Source organism: Chelonoidis abingdonii, chromosome 1 (assembly GCF_003597395.2).
Source record: "Chelonoidis abingdonii isolate Lonesome George chromosome 1, CheloAbing_2.0, whole genome shotgun sequence".
NCBI lineage: Eukaryota > Metazoa > Chordata > Testudines > Testudinidae > Chelonoidis > Chelonoidis abingdonii.
Genome location: NC_133769.1, coordinates 208,258,719 through 208,271,366, shown reverse-complemented (window position 1 = coordinate 208,271,366; position 12,648 = coordinate 208,258,719). Strand labels below are relative to the sequence as shown.

The following is a 12,648-nucleotide window of genomic DNA, read 5'->3' as shown; positions in this document are numbered from 1 at the left end:
TCAATCTGTTTAGAAAGGACAGCCTATAAAGGGAGACCCATTCAAAATGACAGCAGTTTATTTTCTTGGAAAATAAAATTTCTTCTTGACCTGACTTTCTTCCATCTGCTGCACAAGACTCACCTTTCCTTCTCCCCCACACTGTGAGCACTGTTTCAAAATGAATTGCTTTAAACAGAAAATAGTATTTCTTTAATGGGATTAATAAGAAAAATCAATAGAACTTATGATCTTTTTTCTTTTTCCATATTCAAGGCTTGATTAATGTTAGAAACTTGACAGTTCTTTTCTTCTTTGAGGAAGGGATGAGCAACATTGTGCATCTGATGGAAGAACATCACAATGTATTTTTTGTTTTTTTTAAAGCACTACTGAGATCTTAAACGTTCAGCTGTGCTACTGAGGAGCGGAACCAGTAAGGTAGCACTTGAGAGTGGTTATAATGTTTTGATTCAGAATCAGTGTTAGAAAATAAAGCGTAAGAGTTATGATGCAATATGCCTGGAGAGTATCCAGCAGTAGAACAGTGATTTGAAATTAATGTATATGGAACAAGGCCTTGGCTTTCTCTCCAGGGTTAGAAACTTTATCCTTAATCGTGTTAAGAGAATCCAAGGTTCCTTGACTTTGATCAAGTTCCTCATTTCCATCGATGACGCACTAACGATGACTCGTCACTGACTACATCATTGTCAGTGAAGCGATGCTGACAACGAGGTGGAAGAAGCAGTAAGATTATCAAAACAAGGAGGATGATTCCACATAAACTCATGAGAGCATAGGAGATAATCCACAACATCGGTTCGTGCAAGGTCATTGTGGAGACACAGTTGCTTGCTATATCTGCTGTTGTGAAAGGGCCTTCAATCTCAGATACCGGAGAGCCACCAACTTCTGAGAAATTACAAAAAGAGAAACATTATCTAAACAGCCAATAACTAAGAATGGGAAGAGATGAATTTTCTTAGCAAGATTTAAAAATAAAAAACTACAACAGTGGCAAATTCAAATAGTTCTGTACTTTAGATATTTGGAATAACTGCAGCAGCTCTGTGTTCTTCACACAGTTTTTGGATAAGAGTTATGCTTTATCTACATTTTTGGAAAAAATAGGGAACAGTTGTGGTAGAAATCTTAACACATTAACTTGATGTCAACTCTGCATGACAAAACACAATGCTTTTCTATCCCTTCTTACTAATTCTACATAATAAACACTTTCCCTGTCAACTAATTTCTAGTGATATGTCATTCAGGGGTGAAAGTGAGCTGGTACGGGCCAGTACTCTGTACCGGTAAGAACCGGCACCGGCCCATACCCAGACCACATTAAAGCGCTGCTGCAGCAGCACTTTAAGGACGGTCCTTTGCCATGGCAGTACTTTTAACATTCCTGCGCCCCCCAGTCAGCAGGGGTCACAGCAACGTTAAAGCGCTGCCACAGCAAAGGCCCCTGCAGCACTTTAATGTCCTTGTCCCATTGCCCCCCTTCCCTGCCTCCCCTCGCAGCCTCTGACAAGTGGTGTGAGGGGAAAAGGGAGCAGTTGCCCTGGGGCCGGTGATTTCAATGGGCCCGGGGCTCCGGATGCCGCTGCCGCTAGCGAAAAGTGACACAGAAAAAAAAGGGACAGTTTTACTGCTTTGCAGGTAGCCTTTAAATATATACAGTCCCTAATCTCTCAATTTATTTTGAGGTAACAAAAAGGCTATAAAAAATGGTTGTCAGAGCAGCTGACAGGAGCATAAAAACATCCCACAAAAATACAACTGAATAAAATAGGGAAACTTGTCTAACTTATTAAAAGTTTTTTAATATGAGCCAACAATTATGACCACTGTTGTACTTTACCTATGTTATGGTATAAAATGGAGCCAGGATTCATCCCAGGTGCCCAGGATACAACTTAAAATTCCAACCAATTTAAATCAGTGTATGTTTTGCCACTACCTGCAATAGGGCAAGAATTTCACTTCTGGGGCAGTGCTCCTTTTTAAACATACGTGCATGCATAATTTGAAAGATTTATAGTGAGACCAAGCAAATTTCAGCACACATTTATTTCCATGGTTTGTATTTTTAAATGTTGGCAGTGTCTGATAATTCCTTTAGATAAAAGTTTAATGACTGTAAATGTGACCATTTTATACTGTATCTACTTTCTGTGTTTGGCCATGAGAATCCCTCAGAAGATGCTTTGACGGATTTAGCTGAGAAAATGGTCAAACTAGTTAAAAGTATAAAATAGCAGTATTTTTTTTGAATCTCTTGTATTGCTAACACTCAGTATATTTCTTCCATAATTCATTCATGAGACAGTCTTATATTTTTATCACTTAGTACAAAAAAATTAAAAAGGCAGAATCTTACTACATGTAGGCGTTATGGTTAATGAGAGCTGCATTGCTTAAAAAGAAAAAAAATCATATGATCTGAACATCTATTCCTGAGTCAGAATTTAGGGCCTGATCCAAAACCCTTTGTTTTCATTTTGCAGAGACGCTGACAGGCTGCAGTGGCTCTAATGGGGCAGCTACAGTTTATGAACCTGCCTCCTCTTCCCTCCATCCCCCCAAAAGCTTGTTTGTTATGAATTTTTCCAACAGTTTTAAAATAAACTAGATCTTCAGAATCTGGAATACTCTCCCCAGCCTATCCCCTGAGAACTTTTCACAAATTCTTATGAAAAGACAGTCTACTTCAGTATACTCCTTTAAACAACATTGGGGCGGATTTGAAATTAGCAATACGTGAAACACATTTTGAAGCTTCCCTTAAATTAAGCTCAAAAGTTCAAAGGCTTATCTGAACTAGTAATAGTTTGGATATCTTCTCTTCCTGCAATAATTGACAATAAATAATCCTCTAGCCCTCTATCAGACTCCTCAAACTTCAGCTCTCTCCTGAACAGACAAGGAAAGTACTGGAGAAACTGAAGGGGTAAGTGAGCAAGAAGGATGTGAAGATTTGGGGAATCTGTCTGTATAACTTGTGAATTCTCTCCTCCAGGGTGGTGAGGAAAGGGAAGGGAGTTTATTATTTTTGTACAGATCTGCACCCACACTACTGGAATTCTCGGAGAGGGTGTGTTTAAAATGGGGGGAGGGAGGAGAGTCTGAGGAGTCAGCCCTAATCCCAGGAACTACGCAGTTGGACCACAGGATCTATGCTCTCAGACAGATCAGCACCCGAAGAAAGTGCCTAGGGTCTCCAAGATGGGGCAGGGCCTGGACTCTGAGGTCCAAAGGCTTAAAAACACATGGGATCCAGCCAGCAGTTAGTTCCCTCACAGCAGTGTGGTGCATGCGTGATAGGGGATGTTTGCCTGGCACATCCTAGAGAACTTGACTCTACCAAGTCAAACCTCAAAACTGGTTTTGGTCCAGTTCTTAATATTTGCTGCTTGTATTTTTAATCTCTATTTAAAAAGGCCATAAAACCCAGCAAATTCAGAGTGCAGGTCAATGTTCTGTCATTAACCACTAACCTGGTTTCATCATAAAACCAGGAACAAGAAATTATGTATTCAACACACTTTCAAAAGTGAGGAAACAAATCAGTAATTCTGTTTATTTTAAGCCTGTGAATAGGCTTAAGAGTCCCAACTAAAATACAGTAATAGAGTTGCTATGGAAGTCATGGTTTGGCCCCTGCGGGAAGCCAGTTATGCTGCTTAATCTCTGCACTCTATGCTGACTGTTTACCATGTATAGTCATGGTTTTCTGATAAAAAAGTTCTTTTACCAGACCTCTTGTATATCCACAATATGGAATCTGTGAAGACATGACTTCAGAGTAACTAGTGTATCAACTCTCACGTGTATGTGGGAATTGCCACATCAGCACAATAGCCTGTCTTAGACAGTGGCTTACATCACATGATTTCTGAAGAAAGCAAGTTCTCATAATAAACATGGACAAATGTGAGATACTGTACCACAGAGCTGAGGAGGTTGGTTGAAAGAGGAATTCTTCCTGGCACCAGCTAGTGATCAGTTTATACCCTGGCTAATGTAAATGCAGATTCTATTCTTATTCAGCAAGTGTAATCCCTTTTCTTTGAAGAACGATTCTCAGAACTGAATGAAGTATCCAAATTTCATGGATTAATGACAACGACATGGCACGGGAGGACGCCGTCACGTAGCCAGTTATGGCTCATTTGGCTCTCTGATGCACCAGCTTAGAAGCTGTTCTAAACTAAGCCAGCTGGCTTGGCTCACTTAAGGAATGTCTATACAGCAATAAAAGACCCATGGCAGCAAGTCTCAAAGTCTGCGTCATTTGACTCAGTCTCACACTGTGGGGCTAAAAATAGCAATGTGGGAATTTAGGCTTGTGAAGGAGCCCAGGCTCTGGCACACCACAAGGAGAATTACTGATGCACTCTCTCGTGTTTCCCTAAAGATTAAGTGAGCGATGAGTGAAAGGAGTTCATGCTTTACCCCTTGGTAACAACTTGTCCTTAACCATTTGCTTAAGACAATAAAAAACCTGTAGAAGTCTTTAATAAATTATATACACCGTTTCGTACCTTAATCTTTTCAGATATTGGTGAAAGGTCTGAAAGTCATAATTTTTACTCTTTCACAAGCTGTGCTGGCTTATTACTATGATCTCATCTTTACTGGCAGTGGTGGAAAGTTCACATTAGCCTCTACTTATCTGCAAATTGTGAACTTGTAAAATGATCGTCCTTGTTGACAGAGCAGCTGATAAAGCTCCAATTTTGAAAATGGCAGATAATTTCCTACGGGGAACGTTTCTCTTACCTGCGCACGGACTAACTGCAAAGCCCACTCTCTTCTGAGCCCTGTCAAAGATAACGTAGAAGCCCTCCATAACTGTAGCACCAATAACCAGGGCACTGCTGGAGGAAGAGATGCCAAACCGGTAGCATTCTAAATTGTGTCCAATCCCAAGGATGGGTTGAATATAAAGCTGTTCATTCAAACAAACAATAAAATAAATAGCAGTAATCCACAGTATTTAGAAGATAATGATGTTGGCTCATAACTGTGGAAGCATGCATAAATACGGCCCTTAATCTGGAGTGTTCTCCAGAGCTTTTGATTTCTAATTTTGAGCGCTCAGGAGTTCATAAGAAATGAACGAATTAGAGCAAGATGAGTATTGTAAGATGCTTAAAACTGGGCAGAGTGTCAGTGAAGTTAAGAACCAGGAGCACAGGTTAAATTTGGATTTTTAATTAGCTGACACTTAAAGGTCACCTTCACTTTCATCTAAGTGACCTTTTTACATTTTGTATTGTGTGTGTACGTGCGCACAAGTGCGGGAGCCGGGGGTCAGGGGAGGGAGCCAGGGATATGCAATCAAGTTACAGGAATATTCAAAAGGATTCTCTGAATGCAGTGGATCTAGAGAGCATTCATGTCAGCTTCAAGCCTCTAAATGAATAAACTAAAGTCAGTTCCACACCCTTGTTTCTCACTCAGGGGATGAAAGACTGTCAAGCTACATGGTCAATACAGAAAAAGCTTACATCAAGCCTTTGCTCTATTTCATGTTAAATATACCTATATGTTTTAGCCGAGGTAAGAGGGTGTGAAACTGATGTTAATTGATGTTTAGTTCATATTGCCATCAATGCTGAAAAGGCAATCAGGAATTATATTTGTTTATGATTAAAGCAGAAGTGGCACATTATATTTTAAAAACCAGGCAGTACATACTGCATGGAGACTATAATGACAATAAAAACAAATTGACCAAGTTATGGAAATTGGCAAAGGGATCATATAGGTCCTTTGGCAAGAGTGCCATTTTCAGGCAGAAGTGCCTTACTTCATACTATCATGGGGTGCTGGGGAGAAGGGAGAGGAATAGATTTGTTTGCCAAGATGGAAAGATCAAAATCAGCTGAAGAAAAATGTGTGTTGGTGTCTGATGTAGACAGAGCTGATGCTTTGGGGGGCAGCGGGGAGTACAAAAGCAAAGCATTCTTGGAAATTTTTCCTAACAATCTGAAAAATCCCCTTTCTGCTCCACAGTTAGTGAAAAAAATGGGGATTTTTTGCAAAGTGTCATTGACATTTTTCCCTTTTAAAATTTATTTTATCAAAAATGTTCAGCAGATTTAGAAGTAGCCCAGTTCAGACAACCATTCAAAATGTTTTTTGTAAGTAGGAACTCCAATGATAGTTAAAAGAAATGATTGGGCTTAATTATCTCTGCATCACCAAAATAGTTTTATATAAATGGGATGAGCAGGGAAGCTGTACAATGCAACAAAGAAAGAACTAGATCAAAGTTTACTTCTTTATTGCTGTAAGGAATTATTAGACTGTAGTGCGGCTGATCAAATCCAAATAAGACAAGTTCAGACCTGTGGTAAGATAGTTATCCGAAATGATCTACTGGAGTTTTCATCTCTCAGGTAGATAGAAAGTTTAGGAAATAAGGACCATGGTGTTTCAGTCTTCTCCCAGCATGCAAGCTGGGAACCAGTCCAGAATCCAGAGGAGAATGTTTGGATCTATGGGAAAAAAATGTGATACATACATGTCAAATATCCTCTGATAGATGCATCTCACAATTTTAATCTCTATTATTCAGGCATGCTTTCTTCTTCTTCCTTAACTAGGGGAGCTCAGGGGTGGACAAGTCCAGTGGAGGTATCTATCTTCTTCTGTGATAAGATGCATGAAGCTTGTGTATGGTATAAGCCATCAGTGAGGTCACGTCAACCCTTCAGGCTGTTCTAATGCATCAAACTGATTAGTGTTAAGACAGTCTATTAAAAAACCTTATTGTGGCATAAACATGTAAGGATGAATATGCGTAGTGGTAGGATTTTGGAAGGACTGTGGGACATGAACATCTCTATTAGGTCTGTGGATCAAAAATCTAATTTAGCCTTGGCAGCAGGGACAGAATAGTTAGAAACTATTTAACTGCAGTAAATATGTAGGCAGGATGGTCAAACTCATGAGCTTCCTGAGCAATTACTGCAATATCAACAAACAGGAAAAGTAGTAAACTAGCCTTTGCTCCTTCCCCACCCACTCCACAAACTTTCATGTACATCTGGAGCTGAGCACAGATACAAAGGAGTAGATACATTTTAAAACACAAACAAACAATCTAAAAGTCAAGAACCTCCTCTTCTCCAGAGACACACTATTGTCTTCATGCGACTTCCAAGCTAAGAATTTAGGGCCTGATCCAAAGCCCTTTGAAATCAAAGGGAACCTTTCTGCAGACTTCAGGATCAGGCCCTTAGTCCCTTTTCCTGCCTTACTGCTCATACAACTTGACATGCTTTTGAAATAAAATTGATTAACAGCATTTCTGAATACAGCCCTGGTACTAACCAAGCAAACAAACCCTTGCAGAGCTTCCCCACCCAAGACAAACATCCTGTCCTATTCCCTGAAGTACATAAATGTTGACACGATGCCAGACAAGACAAACACACTTCCTCAATCCTGTGCAGTATTTTGTGCCTCTTCCAGTTTCTTATGAAACACACCACACAGTACCTTGCTGTAAGAAACACCATTACACCAAACATTCTGTGTAGGCGAACAAAAAAGCTAGACCCAACTTCCTCTTACATGGTTTATTTATGCGTATTTCACCATTATAGACTCTCATAACAAACTGAAGCCATATACCCAGAAATTAGTTATAGAAAATTCCAGTGGTGCTACGTATTTGCAAACAGGGCTTAAAACTTTCTCCAAGTCTTAAAATAAATATGTGAATAAAAAAACCCTTCCTGCTTGGAAGTCAGAACATAGCCGTCAATCATTTAGACTTCAACATTTCCTAATGCAATGCCTGTCTATCATTCCTGTATAACCCATATTATTATAGTATCTGAGCACCTCGCAATCTTTAATTTAGCCTCATGTCACCACTAAGGTAGAGAAGGCTCATTATCCCTGTTTCACACATGGGGAACTGAGGCACATAAAAATTAAGTGACTTATTCAAGGTCACACACAGAGCAGGGGATTCAGCCTGGATTTCCACAGTCTCAGCCTAACATCCTAACTACTGAACCGACCTTTAGGGCAAGGTCTGCTGAACTGATGCCATAGTACTACTTCCACACGTTGTATAGGGATCACTTATTTTACAAAGAATGGGTGACATCATCATAACAGCAATGTTTGGAGAAATGTTTTGAGATGGTGACCTGCTCATTTCCACAAAGGACTCTGGAAGATCTAAGTTGCCTGTGGGCTATCCAGCATTGAACAGGCTGCTCAGCGTTAAGGGCTTCAGTATGGCAAGGGGGCAAGCACTGTTCCTGGGCCAGCTAAGCACTTAATCATGGGAGTTGTCCCACTGAAGTCAATGGACTACTTGTGTGCTTGAAGTTAAGCACATGCTAAGTGGTTGGCTGGCCCAGGCCAGGGTGCTCAGCACTTTGAAGGTCTCAGCCTTTGGTCTGTCCTACTGAAAAATAATCTAGAAAGAAAAAAAAACTTCTTTTCTCTCTCAACCTTCTCTAGGAAGACAGACCTTGCAGTCTTAAAAATACTGTGTGTGCTGGCATACAGCTTGGAGAGGGCAAGACTGTAAGGTTTTGAATGCTTGCTTTGATTTCAGGAATAATAGTTTCTTACATTACACTCGCCTGCCTTATTTTTATATGCCAAACCAATACATTTTGGGAGGCATGGCTTTATATCACATAAATGGACCCTGCAGCTCACTGAAATAAAGATTTGAGCTGTATTTAAGAATCCCCCTCCCACCATCACTTTTTAACAGAATGTTAATCTAAGCAAATGTCATATTTCAATGAAACAGTGCTTTTCACAAGCAAAGCATGTTGAAAGTGCTACTACAGCACTGTGTTGCAGTAGAAAGTACAGCTACTGAAATATATCGGGTGCTAAACATGATCCTGCTAACATTACTCATGTGAGTCAGAGTCTGACACTCCGACTCCCTCTCCATGAACAGTCCTGATTTCAGTAGGACTGGTTCCAGAGCAAGATGCTTCTAAACATAATGGTGCAGAATCAGACCCATAAGTAGCTTTATAGATATGAATAGTCTCACTGAAGTCCGAGACTCTAATGACAGTAGGCATTATGCCTGACAGGAAGCGCTTGCAGAATCAGCCCTTTATGTTTCATGTACATTTACTTTTGAATCAGTGAACTAATTGTCAGGCCCAAGAACACTGAATTTGAGAAGCAGGGATTATACTAATGGTTCCTCAGTGCATCAGAACAAGTATTATGCCACTGCAAAAGTTCTCAGCCTTTTCCATATTAGGACCCCTTTTTCCATTCTGGGACCCAACCCTACCCAGAGCCATCGCCCATTTAGCAACATGCACAGGGTGATTGCAACCTCCAAAACAGACCAGTTCAGGATCCCCCGCAGGTTGCGAACTCATGAGCTCTTGTGCTAGACAACACCCGAAAACGTTCACATGCAGGTTTTCCTTCAAGGAACAAGGCAGGTTTTACAAAATCAGCTTACCAAAGATGTGCTCACAATTGCTTCGACCACAGCATTGAAGACTTTCTGGGGAAGGCGGAGGAGAGTGGTGCCACTGTCTACTATTGCTTTGTCTGCATTATACTAAGAGGGAAGGAACAGAGTTAGTTACTGTATGCAGGTAAAATGATGTAGTCAGTTGCTTCATAACAATGACTAGACTGTTCTTTTTCAGTAGCAGTCATCATAAAAATCTTTACTTCATGTAAAGTGACAGCACTCTACAGCTGGCAACCTGCATTAAAATGAGGACTAAGAATGAAAAAGACACTGAATTAAGGTTTCCCCCATAGTTGAAATGGCTCACCATAACTTGAACATACTACTGCAGGCTATTGTATTATGACCTACAGTACTATGCACCTGACTTAAAAAATAATTGGGAAACTTCAGTCCTCCCTCCTGCTTGTCATACTGAGTCACCACCAAGAGTACAAATGTCAAACACTTCATCTACTTTTTACCTTTTTTTTTTTGTGCCTATTATAGAAAGAAAGGAAAAAAGTCAGAAGTGCAAAAGGAACTACAAAACCAGAATGGTGAATTCAAGACTTGTCACATTATAATCCATGCTTGCAAAATGGACATGTTTCTCTTCACTATACAAAATCCAATAAATTAAGAAGCTTCTCAAGCATGAGTACAGTATATGAATACATAAACATTAACAAGGCATGCCTTTTACAAAATACATGTTAGTGATTATTGTTAATGATAAAAACGTGGAAATGGTAGGCTTTTCTATGAACTGCTTTTTCTTTCAATTGAACCAATATATGCAATATTATTTGAGAGTTGGATGTTTATGGCACAATTGAAAAAACAAACAAACAAACAAAAAGGAATGCTTCTATAGAGCAGAGGGAAAGGGAATTGGGGGAGGAGGTTGTGGCCAAGACATGTTGTTGTATGTTCAAAACAGACCACCACCACCACGCTAGCAAACACAAAATGATAAACACTGCAGTTTCCCTTCTAGTTTTACCCTCACAGAATTCCCTCAGACCCTTTATAGCCCAAAGGCAGTCCTGCCCTCTTAATTGGCTCAACGGGGAGCAGCTGTTCTGGCACAGAGGCATTGGACTGATTTCAGGCACCCTGGGCTAGCCACCCTGCAACAGTGCTGTTTGAAACGTTTTCCTTTTAATGTGTTTGGCATATACACACACTCGGACACACATACACACACACACACCTTATTGTTTAAGATGTACAAAGTTTGTTCTTTTTCACAGGTTGTCACTGACTTAAATTTTATAAAGAGGACTGCAACATACTTCCCTTTAGAAGGGCAGTACGCTTCAGAGTTTAACTTTGATTGCTTCACTTTTGTTCTAAAGCAAATGAATGGAATCTTTGCTTAAAAAATAGTTAGGTTTTTGTTTTTTTAACATCTAGACAAACAGTTTTCTCACAGCAAATACCTCTCTGCAGTCCAAGTTAAGGTTCTGGCCTCCAACCTCCAGTTTGAGAATTTCAACCTGGTAATACCATTCCTCCTTTATAGGTGTGTACCAGATATCACCCTTGTACAAACTTGGTTCAATTCCACCCATGACCTGAAGAGAGAAAGTCGTAAGTTTCAGAGTAATGCAAACTTTTTTTTTCCTGTACGTGCATAAAAACTAAGACAACTGTGATTACACAGGGCAAAAATTTTACTGAGCTCCATCTGCAAAAATTCGGTTGTTGAACACAATTGGATAAAAGGATACATTTCAAGTATTTCAAACATCAAGATGCCAGAGGGCAATTGCTATAGTTAACAAGTCAAACTCCTCTTGAAATATCCTAAGTACTCGCAATGCCTGCCAACTTCAAATTGATTTCCTTATGGGCGTTCCCTTCTTGAGTTAAAATTAAATAGAGTTTTTAATGGTACTGCCAAGGCTGAATCTAGGCAGCATACAAGAACGGGAAAGAGCATTAAGCCTTCACATTAAAAATTCACTTAAGAGTACAAAAGAGTTAATATAGCCTAATAACCCAATTTTTAGATGCATTTAAGAGAAATGCAAGCATCTAAAATTAAAAATGTTGTAGAGGATTTTTTTTAAACTAAGGGCTGGCAGAAAGCCAACAGGTGCAGAGGAGTATGCAGTTTGGTCAGAGACATCCCTTCGGGATTAGTTTATTAAAGGGGGAACTCTATAGTCTAACACAAAGAATAGGAAATAAATTGGTAAAGTGCAAGTAGTAGCTAGTGAGGAACAGTCACACATAAAAGAATCCCATTAAAATATAAACACATGGAGGCAAACTGACTATTGACAAAATGCACAAGTGCGTATATACAAATGCTAAAAGACTAAATACTAAGATGGGTGAACTAGAGTGCCTGGCATTAAATGAGGATATTGATATAATAGGCATTGCAGAAATTTGGTGGAACGAAGATAATCCATGAAACACAGTAATAGTGGGGTATAAAATATGCTAGAATGACAGTTCGTGCTGGTGGGTGAGTGGAACTCATTGCCAAGGGATGTTGTGAAGGCCAATAGGATAATTGGGTTCAAAAAAGGATTAAATAAATTCATAGAGGATAGATCATTGATGGTATTAGCCAAGATAACCAGGGACACAACCCCATGCTCTACATGTCCCTAGATCTTCAACTGCCAGACGCTGGGATTAAATGACAGAAGACAGATCACACAAAAATTATCCTGTTCTCTTCATTCCGTCTAAAAGGGTCTGGTACAGGCCACTGTCAGAAGACAGAATATTGGGCTAGATGACTTGGCCATTCTTATGTACATACAATAGGATCAGAATTTGGTCTTTTTAATACACTTGAGAAATGTGTATGACCTTACACGTTTGTCAAAAATAACTGTACCAAAAATTTGTAAGGAGTAGGGACCAGATTCTGCCAGCCTTATTCACATCAAGTATTACTTTATTCCAAGTATTCCTGTTAATTGGAATTATGTTACTTGCAGAGTAAGTTACAACTCAGTTTGAGCAAAGGTGGTGAATCTGGCCTCAAGTGAAAATGTTAAGGGACGGTGCTTCTTTCTTACAAAAAGTTTCTAATTAAAAAGACAAAATTCAATATACAATGTAGTGGTTGGCTCAAAAAAAAAAAAAAAGTAATTAGTTAAGCCTATTTAAGTAAAAATGGACGAAGGATGGAAAGAATAAAGAGATACTTTAAACTT

General features: G+C 39.5%; 1 protein-coding gene across 1 annotated transcript in view; it reads right to left on the bottom strand.

Moving 5' to 3' along the window:
* Nucleotides 1-285: 285 nt before the first annotated feature.
* Nucleotides 286-12,648, bottom strand: part of BACE2 (beta-secretase 2) — an 86,712-nt gene continuing 74,349 nt past the window's right edge. The window contains exons 5-9 of the mRNA XM_032791681.2: nt 10,909-11,043; nt 9,467-9,568; nt 6,345-6,494; nt 4,771-4,939; nt 286-894 (exon numbers count right to left, since the gene is read on the bottom strand). Of these exons, the coding sequence (XP_032647572.1) occupies nt 641-894; nt 4,771-4,939; nt 6,345-6,494; nt 9,467-9,568; nt 10,909-11,043 (810 nt within the window). The 3' untranslated portion in view covers nt 286-640. The remainder of the gene's footprint in view (nt 895-4,770; nt 4,940-6,344; nt 6,495-9,466; nt 9,569-10,908; nt 11,044-12,648) is intronic.